The sequence below is a fragment of the Magnolia sinica genome, chromosome 13 (genome assembly GCF_029962835.1).
Source record: "Magnolia sinica isolate HGM2019 chromosome 13, MsV1, whole genome shotgun sequence".
NCBI classification, from domain to species: Eukaryota; Viridiplantae; Streptophyta; class Magnoliopsida; order Magnoliales; family Magnoliaceae; genus Magnolia; species Magnolia sinica.
The window spans coordinates 12,548,284-12,566,711 of NC_080585.1; the positions used below are offsets into that span (position 1 = coordinate 12,548,284).

Genomic DNA, 18,428 nt, shown 5'->3' on the forward strand with positions numbered 1-18,428 from the left:
CACGATACGCGCAGGATTGCTGCATGACTGGATAGTGTGATTCATGCATTCGCATTGTATGATATGGTTACTGTACGCCCTAGCGATATTAGGGCCGTAGCCTCCACAGACGTATCGTGGTTGGCAGGATTGAATACCGAAAATACTGTTCTACATGGGGTGCTATAGATATCCCTGGGTGAAAGTCCCTAAACCCTTATGGTACCAAGAGGTTGCTCCAACGTCTAGACCGAGTGGGTGCATGAGCGCCGAGTGCTGATTACCAGACGGTTGTGTTTTCCACTATGTCGTGGTCAGTTGGAAGGGGGTGCGGCCTTACCCGCCCGAGAGTAGGGGGCAATGCTAGGCTGAGTCTGACCAGCTCGAGGAATGGGTACGCTATTGACGAGCCGAGCCCGATATTGGCAGGCGGATAGTGAGGTCTTTTCCACTCACCTTATTGCGTGCGATGGGGCGGCAATCTGGCTTAGAGTGTACTAGACCCCGGTGATATTTCAGATTTTGAGCTGTATCGATATGTGGACTTAGATGAGGATTTGTATGCTTGAGTTCATTTCGTATTGCATGGCCTTGGTATGGCCAACATCATTCATGCTTTGCACCGCATGACCTTGGTACGGCTATGGTATTCTTGACATTCATCAGCATGTTCCGCATTACTCTGATACTGCTTAGCTGCATTACCAACTTGAGCATACACTTTCACCACCCTCTAAACTTTCTATAAGCTTATGCACGACCGTTGCGTGCAGGTGACGTTGGATCGCAGCAGCGGTGAGGCTTGAGCCGTAGTAGACCATTTTGGAGCTTTTGGTCTATCATCATTGTATTTCCCTTTATGCTCATTGTACTTGTAAAGTTTTTTATCATAGTGAAAATGTGATGGAGTTTTTTGTTGTTGTTTGTGGGTTATGCCTTTGGTTATGCTTATTACGAATCAAATTGATGTTGAAAATCTTCATTCTAGCATCCCAGGATCGAAACCTGGTGAATGGGCACTGGGAGCCGAGAATAGGGTTCTACGGAGGCTGTCGGCCCCGGATTCGGCGATCAGGAATTTTGTGAGCCCGGTTTTCGAATTTGGGGCGTGACACCTCTCATGGTATCCGATGACGGGGGAGCACAGCAAGGTGTAGAGGATGAGGGAGTTCTTTCAGAAGATGGACCAGGGGAGCAGCCCCCACTTGATCCGCCTGTTGAGCCACAGGTGAAGAGGTCATCTAAAGATAGACAGCCGTCGAAGAGGTACTCGCCGCATGAGTATATTATGCTTACTGATGGGGGACAGCCAGAAGATTATTTTGACACCCTAGCCGATAAGCATAAGAGAGAGTGGTTAAAAGCTATGCAAGAGGAGATAGAATCATTGCATAAGAACTACACCTATGATATGGTGAAATGGATACCGCGGTATCTAAGAGGCTCATTTAGGTTGAGCCTATGCTATGGTGACAGAAAACCTGTGTTAAAGAGCTACACAGATGCAGATATGGTAGGTGACATAGATTTCGGGAAGTCTACATCGGGGTTCATGTTCAGGTTTGTAGGGGGAGCGGTTTCTTGGCAGAGCAAGCTACGGAAGGTCGTAGCATTGTCGACGACGGAGGTCAAGTACATTGCAGTCACAGAGGCATGTAAAGAGATACTTTGGATGAAGAGGTTCGTACAAGAACTTAGCCTGAAGCAGGAACAGCATGTGGTATATTGCGATAGTCAAAGTGCTATACACTTGAGCAAGAATCCAAGTCAGCACTCCAAGTCGAAAAACATAGAGATTCAGTATCACCGGATCAGGGATACTTTAAAACAGAAGGTGTTACAGCTTGAGAAGATCCACACGGACGATAATGGGTCAGACATGATGACCAAGGCTTTGCTCAAGGGCAAGTTTGAGGTTTGTAGAAATCAGGCTGGCTTGAAGAATGTAAATTCCTCCTGAGTTGAAAAGTGAGAGATTTGATGAGGATTTTCTCTTTATTGCTGGGTTCGATGAAATCGAACTAGTTTCGATATCATCGATAATTGTTGAATTTTTTACCACTAGTCGCTGGACAGTTTTTTTGGTCCTGTCGATATCATCGATGGACTTTAGATGATATCGATGTTGTCATCGAGAGTGGTTCGATGACATCGATAATTGTTGAAAATTTTCACCTTGGTCGCTGGACAGTTTTGGTCCTGTTTCAATATTATCGAAGGACCGTCAATGATATCGAAGTCTGTTATCAAGAGACCGTTGATATTATCGAAGAGTTCCGCATATGCGATTACGGAAACGCAGATTTTGCAGATTTTGTTTCCTATTTTGATTATACTTCTTGTTATTCTTATATAAAGGGGTGTATGCGGGATTGAGGTGTATTCTAGGGTATTATAGGATTTCCTAAAGCTTTGCAAGGGTTTGCTAAAGGGCTTAAGGTTATCAAAGGTGTGAGAGAGAGAGAAAGAGAGAGAAAGCTTGTGGAAGAGAGGCTATGCTCATAGAGGTGATCTACCATATCTCAGCGCGTCCACTTCATCGTAATCAGTTAGATCTCTCCGTCTTATTTGCTTCTCTTATTGTTTATCCACTCCTGCATGAATGAAGAAGATTTGATTCAAGCAGTGTGTGTTTGTGATCGGTTGTAACGTTCTGCTTTATAGTAGATTGTTGATCTAGGCGAGGTCCCATGGTTTTTACCTCTTCGAGGGTTTTTCACATAAAAATTCCTGGTATGGTGTGGTTTATGATTTGATTTAGTTTATTGTTTTATTATTCCATAATTCTGGTTTGTTTCGAGAGGCTAGATCATAAGGTTTTGTGCAAGGCTCCCAACAATCACTAGCATTTATATTTCATCAATTGCATCATTATTTCCCTTCTCAACCCCTCTGCTTCTCTTGATCGTCATTGAATGTATGCTTCGTGACTTGTCAAAACTCTGGATCTTGTTACATCAGAAACTCATGGTAGTCTAATCTTCCCACATGTCATTCTAGCATCATCATAAATCCCATTTATAGACATTCTCTGGACGTATGCTCTGTGGCTTGCCGAAATTTCAGACCCTGCCACATCATAAATCCGAGTATGTTTAATTTCATTTTAATGCCTTACATCCTATCGTTTCATCCCTTAAGATCAGCTTACCACACGGAGTAGAGACCGTATACATGTACGGGCAGAGAGAGTGCCTAACACCTTTTACTCTCTGTAACTGATGTCCCTTACTCAAAATCTCATGTCGCATATCAGGAGTCAACCTTAAGCGAGAGAGTCTTCGGATTCTCTAGTTTTACATATTCTGTATGTTTTAGCCGACTGCGGGGTTTTGAGTTAAGTGGCTAGCGGCGACTCAAAGTCTACATTGCATCATCAATCCAAATCAGCCAAATTACCTTCAAAACAAACATAAATCTACGTGGGTGCCGATTTCCAACGTTCACAGAACAACGACTCTACTGGAGAATTGCTAGCTTGCACTAGTTGAGACCCAACTTGAAAAGGTGTGGTAATACAATCTTAGGGGGATATTCTTCATACAAACATTTGCATTCATGCTTTTCATTTAGAGAAAAAAATGTGGATCGATCTTTGGCTTGCACCCATTCAAGGCTTTCATTCACCCCGTGCACACCTAATCTAGAGTTGTTACGGCAAACCAATAAGAAAAAACCATTGCGCCTAAAAGGCAACCCTTGGATCACCTGAGCTCATGGCTAGTAATACAGTAACCACTGTATCCATGACCGATGTGGCCCGAAATTTCAAGGCTTTACAGGACCTTCTTGCCCAATATATTGAAAGAGGGGCTGCCCAAACTATACAAGTATCATTACTCAGTGCCCCAATCATCTCAACTTTCCAGCATCCTCCCCGCAATATGAGTCACTTTCAATGCCAATTTTTCCTAGTCAAGAATACCTTTCAACACTCTCTCATTAAAAAGAGCCGCAACTAAAATCAAACTGCCACAACCAGGAAACGCAACCAATTCCAACATCCTCTTCCTAGTAGGAGATCCAGTCAATTCCAATGGGCAAAACCCCTCTCATCCGAACTCTCCGAAATCGAATAATTTCGAGAGTAATTACAAGAGACGTAGAGGAGTTACGAAGGCAGCAGGGGGTGAATCTTCCACCCACCAAGTTTAGGGATCTTTGTCCATTTCTTGATGCAAAGGTACCTCAAGACTTTGAGGTACCAAAATTCAAAAGATATGATGGAACATGGTGTCCCGTGAATCACTTAAGAGCATTATGTGGAGAGCTTAATACTATAACAGAAAATGACGGAGCGTTGATCCGTCTGTTTCAAAAATCCTTGAAAGGCGATGCGTTAGATTGGTGCACATCATGAATTAAAACTTGGGAACAAACATAAATCTACGTGGGCGCCGATTTACAAAATTGACTTTGCAAACCGTAACGAGTTGGGTTCATTTGAACTCGAGCTGAGTCTACTACTTGTTATACATGATCCAAGCATGACTCAATTGATAAATGGGCCTGAATTTTAAGCCCAAGCTTGACCAGAGACAAGTTAAGCCTAATGAGCCAACCCACATATTTGTGTAATATTAAAGCTTTTCTTTCGATGGACCAAGTTGTTTAAATCATGCAACTCATAATCAACTATTTTGCTCCTCTGAGTGTGCACAATATAGGAAACAAATGGACGAATAGAGAAAAGCTATTTTAGTTGTATGTGTTTTATGGTCTAAACATTGTGTTTGTAGATCGCTTGATGAGTGGAACGTCTTGACCTCATACAACACGTCATTAGCGATACGTCTGCTCGATGCAAGGTTTCGATCCCATATGCTCTATTAGTACATGTGCTTTCGTATAGATTTGGAATGTTAGTCAACCGAGCCCATTAGCATATCTCATGGCCCAGGAAATAAGTCAATCTAATCCCATTATAAACGAACCCGACCTAACTTCAAGCTATAACAACGCAATATGAACTAGACGAACAACTTGAATATAACATAGAAATAATAAATTGGCATATGTGGGAACGGGTCCACCAATCGAACAACCTAAATATTGCATATACATGTCGAGTTGACACGTGTTTGAGATGGGAATAGTAAGAACAGACAATAAGCCTATTATACAATATTCTTACATGGTGTAACCATAGTGTGCATGGCATTCAACCGATTAAGCACAATTATCCCATCATAAATATCTAAAATATAAGTTGGATTTAACCATCACGTGTGCTACCACATGAATTTAAAGGTTTTGGATTGTTATCATTTGTTTGTATGGCATATTATGTTTAAAAAAAAAAAAAAAAACTTGCGCATGATTAATATAGACGAGGCCAAGACATAAAGAAAAATAGTTACAAAATGTCAAATGGCCAATAAAAACAAGAGACAATAATCACAAAGATTTATGTGGTTTAGTAATATGCTTACTTTATGAGATTGCAAACTAACTTTCTTGTTCACCAAAACAGGAAAAACAAAAATACAAATTCACCTCTCTCACACACCAAGGAATAGCTCATAAGATTAATTAATGGAATAATATTCATGTATACCTATGATCTTCCTTATATAAACCACGCATCATAAAATAAAGAACTAAGAATCACCATACATGTTGTATGAACAAATAGAGAAAAAGAAAATATAATTTTCATTTTGGAAATATTTCCATTGCCGCAACATGTTCAACCTAATGATTAATTAGAATTTGATTTTAGAGCACCCCATCATCACGATGTATCTTACTTCATTGATTGAATAAGTATGATTTTAAAACATGTGATGCATTTTTAATTTTTAAATATTTATAGCCAATGTGGAAAATTGTATAAATTACAAAATAAAATAAAAATTAAAATGATAAAATGAGATAATACACGTTTAATACCTTTATCAAGTTATATAAAATCAATGAAATTATTCATTAGACTATAATTCCCTACTCTCCTCAACAATACTAAAATACAGAACCCTAGTAAGAATGATTAACTCTTAGATGTTAAATTCATTACTAAATTTAAAATTTATGTGAATTTTTTGCTGCTTCATGTTACATGCTTAACAAAACACCTAAAAGAAAGCGTAAGATTATGCTTTATAAGTTATGGAATAGTATGACATATAGCATTAAATACTTCAATAATTGAACTTTAGTTAGATTGTATGATCTCAAAATATCAAAATTATAATACGAAAGTCAAATGCGTTTTCATAATATATGATTAAAAAAAAAAAAACTACATATTCTTAACATTAGAGACGAATAGAACTGTTGAAAATAATATAGTTACAAAATCTAAAAATGCAATTTTTTTTGAAAACAACAACTTTTATTTGAAAAATAAATAAATACTCTAGTAAGAATTTAAATTTCAATGAATATATAGTATAATAAAGGATATGATAATACAGAATTGAATAGGAGATGAGTGAAGTTTTTTTTTTTTTTTTTTTTTAAGCTCATCTTATTTCGGAACATATTTTTACTCATTTTTAATCAAATGAGATAAACAAGTTGTACTATAGTCTATGGTTATTATAAATATAAAATATGACATTTTTTAAAAGACAACTTCTCGTGATGTTTTTTATTTAATTTTATAAAAGAGCAGTCAATATTGAAATGGATTACATCATACAAATAATGCATGGAAACCGGTAGTTTAATCATTTGAATGCAAACCAATAGAATATAAGTGGATATTAAAAAATAAAAAAGAAACTAGTTTGTAGAAAAAATTTAAGCCATGGTAAATAAATTAGAGTTTTAGGCAAAATGAATGCATAATTTATTTATTTTTATTTACACGTATAATTTTAGAAGTCTCACTTGGGGCATGTAAATGGAAGTAAACGGAAAATAGAATTAGGAGTAAATGGCTTACTCAGGTGTTTGAATGGGAGTAAATGAAATGTAGTCGAGATCTAAAATTTTGTTTGTATGGAAGTAGGTGGAAATTTTGAAATGCATTGGAAATTTTCAATATATTTATAGAAATATATGTAGTATGTCGAATCAATGTACATGTGTAATATTTAACGGGGTGATTACAATAAGCCCATTGAAATACATACTTTAGTCAAAAACGAGAAAATTTTGAGCATCGAGTGGGCTACAAATATAAGGATCACAAACAAGCAACTTGTCGGCGCTTTTTAACTGTCCATTTAGAATTTTCGATGGGTTGGATCATTTTATTGGTGTAGTGTAGCCGATAATTGAATTGTTTCGGAGTATCATTAGCATGCAATGTGCATAACAGATGTGTGTGTAGCACCACATTTGTTTACACATGTAACTCTCCAATGGAGTTCAAAAAGGCATTTCACCCCATTTACTCATAAATTATATGTCAGTATCAAAATTTAAGTCTCAATAAATAAACTAAGATTTGTAAAAAATAATAATAATAATAAATTGGTTTGTAGAGAAAATTTTAAGTCTCATTAAATAAGCCGAGGTCTTAGGCAAAATGAATGCATGATTTTTATTTTTATTTTTACATGTATAATTTTATAAATCTTACTTGGGGCATGTAAATGGAAAATAGAATTTGAGGTAAATGAATTGGGAGTAAATGGCTTACTAAGTTGTATTTGAATGGGAGTAAATGAAATGTATTTGAAATCCAAATATTTTGGTTGGATGGAAGTGAGTTGGATGAATTGGAAATTTTCAATATATCTATAGGAATATATGTAATATCTCAAATCAGCATTAATATCTTAAATCAATGTACGAATGTAGTATTTAATGGGGTGATTGTAATAAGTCCATTGAAATGCATACTTTAGCGAAAAATGAAAAAAAAAATCGAGCATCGAGTGGGCCACAAACATAAGAATCATAAACAAGTAACTTGTTGGCGCTTTTTAACCATCCATTTAGATGACCAACCTTTTCATGGTTGGATTATTTTATTGATGCAATTTTAGTGGTATAGCTGATTAAGGTGATTAGGTTGGTTTGAATTCAGAGATCATATCAATTATATCAACGATATTGTTATTCGTCTAGTTTTATTACATGGTGGGGCCCGCCTTTGATTAACATCCTAAGTGGTCAAACCCTAAATAATCAAATAATTAAAATTTAATATATAACATGTTTATTAAATTTAATTATCGAAAATTAGATTTTCTTTTTAAAATTCTGAAATTGAGTGATAATTGATTGATCGGGGTGGCCTATTGGATGATTGGATCATTCATATTCTTGAGGTCTTAATATATTTTACCTATAGACATTGGATGAATGATGTTGATCTAATTACACATATATCTATAGCCAATCTCGACCTTCTACGCCAAGTGATACCAACACTTGCACAAAAATCAGAGCTTTCGTTATTAAACATCTTCAAATCTGATCAGTGTGGCTCATCTAATGGTCGAATTGATCTGGAAGTTATGGCCCTTATATATTTTGGTCACAGGGATCGTATGATCCATACAGATCTAATATGATTTGATCAAGTGCATGCCAATCAATATATGCAACAAGAAACTTCGCATTAATTTTAAACTTCAATCATTTTTATATCAGATATACCCATGAATCAATGCAAAATGAACATGTGACTGATCCACACCGTTCATTGTATAAATCAAGTCAAATTATGTTCAATGTACCAAAAATAATGAAAGAATATACTATAAACTTACCATATCTTAGCTATCCAAAATCCTCTCTTTCTTAGTTGTCGTAGGGTGCATTTTTGCTAATATATAAGTTAGAGTAGAACTCCTCTTATGACACACTTTGTAAAATGAACACTTATTTGAGGGATCGAGACTTGAGAGATACGGGAAGGGTCAAGGATAGAAAACCTTTATAAATCTAAAAGCAAGCATCCGGCGAGAGTGTGCGCAGTTTCTTTGTGAGCCTCTAATGAGGGTGTATGCAGGTCATTGTGTATGACTGCAAAGGTTGGTGGTGAATGCATAGAAAACCATTAGAAAGATTAATAGTAGACCTATATAAAACCATTGAGATAGTAAATTCAGAAAACTTGAGTTTGAGTTCGTCATCTGGTATTGGAGAAGGGATTTAGTCGAACCATTATATATCATTGTATTTGGGATTATTACTGTATATGCATTTCTATACATACTTGTGAAATTTTAATTCATATATATGCACGAATAGGTTGTATGCTAAAAGTTTAATTCACTGCATATAATAGATATATCTGTCTCACTCCATAGACTACTTTGCACATATAATTGTATCTTAAATAGTCTATTCTATTGGGCCCATTTAGAGTTTTGGTATAAATTGATTAAATAGGCAAATAATTTTAAAAGGTTCTATTCACCCTCCTCTAAGACTTAGTCATAATTATAAACTTTTACACATCTCCAATCATAGAAAGCATGGGAGAAAAATTTAGAAAGCATTATTTTCGTGAACCATGCAGAGGGGATAAAAAAATGATTTTCTTGTTTGTTTTTATAAGAATTTTATAGAAATTTAAGATTTAATTTAACATTTGTTCTTTGACAAATTTTATTTTTTTTTTTAAATCTTGATTTTTTTTTTAAAAGGTAGTTAATAGCATGTGTTAAATTAGCATAGATAACACGTATGACATGCTTAGAAACGATCAACAACACACATGGGCACTTGAAGTCAAATTGTGGCACACATTGTACATGCGGAGCACTTGAAATTATATAACGGCACTGTGGCACAAGATATCTATTGTCGCATTTGGCACAAGGGCATTAGAGTTTTTATTTATTTATTTATTTTTTAATTGACACCATTGACACATGTGGTATATTTGGAGCTTTTGAAGATAGATGATGGCACATGTAGTACGTGACTTATATTGATTCATGTGAGGTGCTTTGCACATGTGAGACACAAGATAGGATGCATAGTAGTATGCATGGGCAAATAGCACATGGGGGCACAAAAGAAGATGGATGGTGGCACACATGACATATTAATACATTGAGGGGGGAAGAGAAGATGAATGGTGGCATATGTAGTACAGTGGCATATGTGGGACATAACGAAAGATGGACAATGTCTCGCTTGGCACATTAGCACGTGGTAATAAGGCAATTAAATATGGATGATATGATATATAGATTCAAGCCTTAAGAAACCTAGTCTCCTTTTCCACCGTGGAAAAATGAATTTTGTTAGGGTGTAGATGGAAAAATAAGTTTTTTTTTTTTTTAAGGATAAAAAATGATGTTTCCCACAAACAAAACTTGACAAACAACATAAGTTCATGAAAATCATGTTTACTTTTTCATGAATCCAAACAAATCATAAACTAATTAATTCATTTATTTTCATTTCTAAATGCAAACAAAACCATTTTTATTTAAAAAAAAAAAAAAAAAACCTTAAAATATGAACAAAAGAATTTTACACCAGAGGAATGTGGATGAATCCTAAACTAATAAAAGGGGGTCATTATTCAATATCAAAGTTATCTAAAGCATCATGCATTAATAAGCATTTTAGGCATGACATTACCATCTAACAACTGTTCACGACTAGAGTTTGAGTCATTGCCTCAATGGTAGACTCTTCATAGTTTCAACACGAGGTCTTGGGTTCAAGTATTAACAAGTGATGAAATCCCACTATGGTGTGAGTACGTGGGTGTGTATGTGGGGTGTGTGTGTAAAAATAAAATTTGTTCTTAACTAGCTATATTCTTTCTAAAAAGAAAATAAATTAAATTACAAAACATAATCATTTGATTGCACTTAGCCAATAAAAGCATTAATCAAGTACGTCTTATAGACAATTTGTTGTCTCCCTTCTTTTGTGCCAGTTTGAATATCCATACAAAATTAAAGTTAAATTATCTCAAGATACTGACCAATCAAGTCATGACTTGAACCTATAAATCTATATTTTTATTTTATTTTACATTTATTCCAATACATACTACTTTTCATATTCTAACATATAACATGTCTAATACATTACCTATGCATGCCGTTTTAGCAACTGGAAAAAAAAAAATACTATGTCATGAATAATAATGTGGACAATGATAGGACAAACTCACTAACTAGGTGGGCTATACATAAAATGTTGGAAAACCAATGTTTTTGCTCATTGCACGAGCATCGTTGAATTGATGTGCACATCAACTTGTTCTTACTTTTCAAACACTCTTGGATTTAGGATCATATTTGAATGATCCACCTTAAATTTTACCACTATCGGAAGAACTGATTATGAAATGACACGTGCCATTGCACGGGAAGTATATAGCACATAAAAGATTTTTGAAGATGTTTAGGGTGCATATCGCATAAATAGTAGTTGACACTAGTTGGGTAATACACTTTATCCATATATGAAACGTGGTCGAGCGAAAGACAGTGTTAGAGCGATTACTAAGACAGGTGCTAAAAAAAAATTTGGAAGGCCATGGTGGTGCCGAAGAAGCATCCATATGATTACTCTATAGTTTATAAATAGTAGAGGAGCTCAATGAAACAGAGTATCTCTTGCCAACCTAATTAAACAAATCAAATATATCAATTATCCGTTATGTTCCTCAGCATCATCAGTATTTTGCGTTCTTTAGCATAGCAAATAGTTTAATCTCACATTAGGAGTCACAATAATTCAATAACTGCAATCATTTGCAGTAATTCAAGTCTATGCTCATACGCTTGATGGTTTATATTGTAATACAAGCAGTTCTTATTTCATAGATGTTTCTTGTAATTACTATACACATCTGATTATAAATATTTCATTTTATTATTACTATTATTATTATTATTTTGCTTATGTATCTGAAAGTTATTTCGTACGGAAGGCAGGGTGCAATCCATTTTACAAGGACAAACCCTACCCTCCGATAATCGCTTGATTATCCTGAATAGCTTTGTGATTGGTTGAATAGGTGACCGTTTTTCTCATATTTTGGTCATGCACAGTTAAATATGATATATCTACCTCTCTTAGCGCTTGGGTTCAAAGTTGTTCAGTTAGAATCGAGCCGCATAGTTGGTTCTGGCATGCCCACACGCATCATACGTGATTGAATATTGAAATCGAGAAACAACAGATACAACCTACTTCTTTTTAGATCAGATCAATGACTTGTTTGACGTATCTATTATAACTTAATAATAGCTTTTTTAATACTTTAGTAAACTCTATTTGTTATCATTATTGTTTAAAATAAGTTCACTTGGTAAAATTACCTTTTCAAGGAAAAAAATAACTATATTTGAAATAAACATATTTGATAAAACCTTCGAATAAAAACTTTTTTAAGGATAGTTGACGTTATTTTTTTAGATTGCAATGATTTTATTATAGGAGTAATTTACACGGTTGTTTTTGTAGATCTCATGATGGATGAACCATGTCCCCAAATGATAAAAGAATGGATAGCTATACGACATCTGGGTCATCCATTATGTCGTACATTATATATAAATCATCCGTCATATCGAGCTCCCATTTGATGTGGACTGTCTATCGTGTGAGCCAACCCATCAAAGTGGGTCATCCATCGTGCAAGGCCCATCTTAGATGTAGACCATTCATCAACAAGAGCCCACCTTGATGTAGGTCATCTATTGTGTGGGGTCTCTTATCGATGCTAGTTGCCCTTTATGTGGGCCCCTTAGTGTACACTACCCATCGGCTATCACGTGGAATCCACACTTGATGTATCCATAGTGTGGGTTGTACCTTAGAATTGGATTGCCCATCATGTGAGGCCCACTTTTGATATCCATCATTCATCATGTGGGGTGCACCTTATGTGTGGATCATCCATCATGAGGCACTTTCTATGTGCACCATCCATCATATGGCCCACTTTGGATGTGGTCCCACCTTTGATGTCAACCAACTATAATATCGGGCCACCTTCAATGACCATCACTCATCATGTACATCCCACCTTTGATGTGGACCTCTCGTCAAATGGGGCCCACTTGATGTGAATGTTCCATCATGCTGGTCCACGCTTTGATGTGGCCCACTACCGTGTGGAGCCCACCTTTGATGTGAACCATTCATTATGTGGGCCCACTTTGACGTGGGCCATACATCATGTGAGGCCTCACATTTAATATGGGTCATTCATCACGAGGGGCCCACCTTTGATGTCCACCATCCATCATGTGGGTCCCACCTTGGCTGTAGACTGTCTATCACATGGGGCCTGTTTGATGTGGATAGCCCATCACGTGGGGCCACGTTTTGATCCGAGCCATCCATCATGTGGGACCTATATTTGATATTAACCATCCGTCATGTATGTCCCGCCCTTATTGTGGATCGTTCATCATGTGGGGCCCAACTTTTAATATGGGTCATTCATCATATGGGCCCAACTTTATTGTCCACTTTTCATCAGGTGGTCCTACATTCAATGTTCACCATCCATCACGTGGGTCTCACTTTTGATGTGGACTATCCGTTAGGTAGGACCCGCTTGATGTGAATTGTCTATCGCGTGGAGCCACATTTTGATGCAGACCATCTATCATGTGGAGCTCACCGTTAATGTGATTGTGCATTATGTAGGCCCACTTTTGATGTGGACCATTCATCAAATGGGGTCTTACCTATAACATGAGCCGCCATCACCCAAAGAGATTGTAAAGAGAATAAAAAAGAGCAGGATGAGAATTATTTAAAAAAGTTTTAGGACAAACTTACATAAAATTTAGTTAAAAAATATCCACCCATTTAAGTTAAATAAATTCTTTTACAGCTTATATAATCAAAGCTGATTTATTACTTTTTAAACAAATAAATTCTATAATTAAACTTTTATCAAATAATTTAAAACTTATTATTATTATTTTTAAAATAAACTCTTATCCATAGAAATGCCAAACACTCCTAAATTCACCGGTCGTTCTACCCTTTTATCTGATGCATTCCGTCACCGCATTTCTAGATACACCGGGCCTAACCATTTTTAGTCCGATCAAGAGCTTAGAAGGCTAGGATCCTGATAGGGTTAATCCAGGCCGCCATCCTTACGCATGCAGCATCTGAAAAGCCCAAGCAGCGGGCACCACGTGTGCAGTGTGCTGGAGGAACGAAATCTCGCTCGAGCACTGTACACCTCATCTTACCTTGCCTTTTCAGAGCTGATTCACTGACTCCGGATGCACGGATTTTTCTGCATCTTACCATATAAAACAACGTCAGCACACGTGTACGATGATCCAAACCAGAAATACTGTGGGGTCCATCGGTGATTGACTGATAATAAAAATTACTTTGATTGGACCATCATAACCACCTAATACATGAACGTTTTCTCACTTAATTCGACGCATTCCTCACTTTTGTCTTTTAGTGTCATTCGAGTCCCACCGATTAAATGGTCAGGATTATTCAAACGGTGTGGTTTTCGGTATATGATTCAATCACGACCTCAAATATCAAATAAACGGTTTAGATTTTTTCCAGGCATGCCATATATGCATCAGTGACATGGAGGTACGGCAGCTTCTATGTCCCCGTAAGCACGGTTTCGATCCCAGTGTCCAACCTTTTCCCCGGTCGTCTACAGCAATTATATTCATTAAAAACATATAGAGTAAAGTTTGAGTTTACCACCATTTTCTATACAGCAACGACTCTTTGCCTCACACGTGGTACGCACGTGCAAGCATTCCATCCGTCCAAATTCAATGACCCACCATGCATGGATCATAGATCGAAAAACACGGTGAAAGACTTCAGCTACCAAAAATGCAGGAGATGAATACTGGCTCTTTACCATTTAAAACCGCCTGCACATCTGATACCCAACGGTTAGGATCCCTTGATCAGTTCAATTTTTTTCAGATCCATCCACACTGTCTCCATGTTTTGGACAGTCAGGATCCTCATAAGCACACGTCCCACGTGCATCACCACCATTTAAAAAACGGCGTAGAACTATCACGATACCCACTTCATTGAAAACTCTCCTCTCCGTAGCTAGGGCGAAGAAGAAATAGTGTTTGGGTACATAAAAGCCAGAACGTAGTTTTCCAATCTCCTTTCTTTTTCTTCCACCGTTAAAAAAAGAAGAGAGAAAAAAAACCCCAATCAACCAGACACTCTTGCATGGCAGAGTCCAAAACCCTCATTTCCTCCGATATCTCGACAGATTTGAGCCCTTGATCTCCACACGAGGCCACAGAATCCGACGATCGTCGATGTTGCGCGTTGCTGCCGCTTGATTTCGGGCGTTGATTTAGCCGGGAAATGAACGGCGGGGGAGACGAAGGCGCTGCCGCGTCGGCGGTCCCGCTGCCAGCTCTCGAGTGGAAATTCTCTCAGGTCTTCGGTGAACGGACTGCAGGGGAGGAGGTCCAAGAAGGTAAGACTCCTTTTCATCCTCTCGATCCGGACGATCCGGTGCTTTCCTGATGGTCGATATTGGAATTAGGGCAGTGGAGTGTTGATCTGTGTTCGGATCATTGTCATCTGGCGGCGGATTTTCGGTCTTTGTTTCATAGGTTTCGATAGTGAAATGAAGGCTTGAAAACAAAGCATACACATAAAATTGTCAGCTTTTATAGGAATTTATCGGAATTGACATCTCCAGCCGCCCCGACTGATAAATAGAACCTTCATTTTCAACTTTTGGCAAGACAAGGACACAGCTTTGTACGGCTGTATTACTGAAAGTTGAGAGGGTCGGTACATATCAGTCAGAGTGGGTTTTACAGAGATTAGTGCAGAGATACAAATTCACTACTCAGAAAGTTTTTCATGAGTTGTCTTGGTGATGAATGACCAAGTAGTCTGATTTTAGGGAATGGAAGTTGCGTCTATACAGAATCAAGATTTTTATTTTTTTTCTAAATCAGGCTTGGATAAAATATTGCACTCTGTTTCTCTCTAAATCATTATGTTCACTGGCATCTAACATTTTACCTCTTTACTGACAATGAAAAATTATTTATAGAAAAACAGCAAAAAGTTACAAGTAAACTACCAAGACAATGGACAATGAGATCCGATTCGCAAAGAAGCTCGAGTCACCTTGATTAAAATATCTGCTAAGGAATTAGCTTCTCTTACTTTTCTGATCGCTAAGATCACTACCATAGTCAATGTCGGTGAACCCAATTAAATCGGACTTCTCTCTTCCATAGACAATGCAAAGTTCAATGTCCCTTTTATGTAATGCAAATTCGCTTCGCTGCTTGAGAATGTGCTTTCATTGGATTCACCATTTACTGACTAATCAAACTCACCCATGCATAATATCGGGTTGTGTAGCCATCAAATAGATCAAAATTCCCACGATTTGTTTGGAACACATTCCATTCAATTTGCTTCCATTAAAGTAGTAGTGGGTCTTCTATTTTCTATACCGAACCTCTTTAGAATGGCCCTTGCATATCTCTCTTCAAGACATAAACATAGCTCCATTGGATGGCACTGATTTTATACTGAGAAAATTGTGTATTAAGATTTAAGACTAAGCGTGTCATATCAAATTCATTTTTCATGGACATTTTAAACTCACGGAACATGCTAGAGTCATTGTCACTGTGGATTAGATCATCTATGTACAAGCGAACGATCATAGACTTTCTATCTCCACTGTTCTTCACATATAGAATATGCTCAATGGACCCTTTTTTTGATTGGCAAGTGAATTTTATTAATAAGAAAAAATCCAAACAGCACCTACAAAGGGCTTATAGCAAAGAAAGAGTGACTGATCATCAGTAAACTACATAGTTACAAACCCTTGGACAATAAAACGAACACTCGAGGATTCCGGCTAAGGAGCAAACAAGCAATTGACTCAAGAAAGAATAACTGTTATCTCGATTGACACACCATTAAAAGACTGATCATTCCTTCCCTTCCAAAGGGTCCATAAAATGGCAACAAAATCACACTCTCCAAATACGTCTGACTATCCTACAGAAGGTTCCCCCTTTCCAAGCCACAAAGGACTTGAATAGAGCTTGGCATCACCTACAAAGCAACAAACTGATTGAAACACCAATTCCAAGTAGCTGATGCAAATGAACAATAGATGAGGATGTGAAAATTGACGTTTTCTGCATCCTACAAACACATACTGCACTTGTTGACTCATATATAGTTGGAAAATATGGCAAGAATTTTGAGCGGTCAATAAAAGAATCATTCTGATCATAACATGTCTAGCTACCAGTGCGAATACCATATGATAGTTGGATATAGGCTTTTGCTTGTATACTTTTGCCATCAGTTGCCCTTTGTGGCTTTCCACTTTTCCTTCAGCAATCAACTTCGTTTTGTTGATTCATTTCACATGAATCGATTTGTGCCCCTTAGGATGCTCTATCAAACTCCCAAATGTCGTTCATTTCAATGGCTTTGATCTTTTCTTCCATGGTCTTCTGGCTCTTTTTTGCGAAACGTATCTTCGAATTCTACAAGATCACAATATGAGAGCAAGGCAAAACTTATCGAAGTCTTATCTTCACAATCATCACCATCATTGCTTACAACAAAATCTTTTAACCAAGTTGGTTCTTTTGTTATGCACCTTAGCTTGTTCTAACTTGAAGTAGAATTGAATATTGTAGATGATTGCAAACTGAAGAAGAGCTTGGTGGATTCAAACTTGGAGATGTTGGTGGACTTGGTGAACGCGACTCACCACACAGGCTGCACACTACCTTCTTCACTTTTTTCAGCTTCACTAATATCAATAGACACAAACTTCCTTGCATTGATAACCCATTTAAAGGCTTTTTATTCATGAAAGATGACATCTCTACTCAAAACTAACTTCTCAAATTTATTTTGAAGGATAATAAGCACTTTTACTGAAAAACAAGAAAAAATGCAACCAAGAGGACCACAATAGGACCTTAACTACACATATCAAAACAACCCCCCGATAGGCCGAGGGAACGAAAACAAAGATGCAACTAAAAGGATTTGAAACAGGCCTAATCTCTTTAATAATTAGCGAGAATGCATGCATGCATTTGCTTTCGCTTGCTCGTTGGCTATTACATTGGTTTCCCTATGTGTTTGAGAAAACAAGCTCTACTTATCGATGCACATCTCTTTAGGTTTTTTTTTTTTGGTCGAAATCAGCTAAGATCTACAAAATGTGAATTGTCTTTGCCCAAGAGAGGGTATTCTGAGTCCCCCTCTATTATGACCTATGAGAGTATTTTGTTCTCATTGCCAGTCCCAAGCCTAAATAAAGGAAGAGGGTTGCATTAGTTTGGCAGTTGGCGTGAAATTTCCACTACAACTTATATCATCAAAGCTGACATGGTCTATGATAGAGTGGAATGGCGGAACATGATTTGTATAGTTGACCCCAATTAGTAGGGATAAGGTTTAAATGACGATAATGATGAACTACATGGAGATACAAGCAGAAGGATTTTACTTGGGCCTCATATCTCCCGTACATGGCGTGCAATAATGGCTGTTACAGGGCTGAAAAGGCCATTACG

The 18,428-nt window shown here is 37.1% G+C and overlaps 1 protein-coding gene across 5 annotated transcripts in view; it reads left to right on the forward strand.

Annotated features, from left to right (window-relative positions):
- Nucleotides 1-14,950: 14,950 nt before the first annotated feature.
- LOC131222850 (serine/threonine protein phosphatase 2A 55 kDa regulatory subunit B beta isoform-like) overlaps nucleotides 14,951-18,428 on the forward strand; it is a 40,514-nt gene continuing 37,036 nt past the window's right edge. For 3 of the 5 annotated variants that reach the window (XR_009160206.1, XM_058218068.1, XM_058218069.1), the window contains exons 1-2: nucleotides 14,951-15,319; nucleotides 17,538-17,618. Coding sequence is in view for 4 of the 5 variants with exons in the window: in XM_058218068.1 (XP_058074051.1) it covers nucleotides 15,205-15,319; nucleotides 17,538-17,618 (196 nt within the window). In the remaining variant the exon portion in view is untranslated. The remainder of the gene's footprint in view (nucleotides 15,320-17,537; nucleotides 17,619-18,428) is intronic. The other 2 variants (XM_058218070.1, XM_058218071.1) reach the window with 2 other exon arrangements.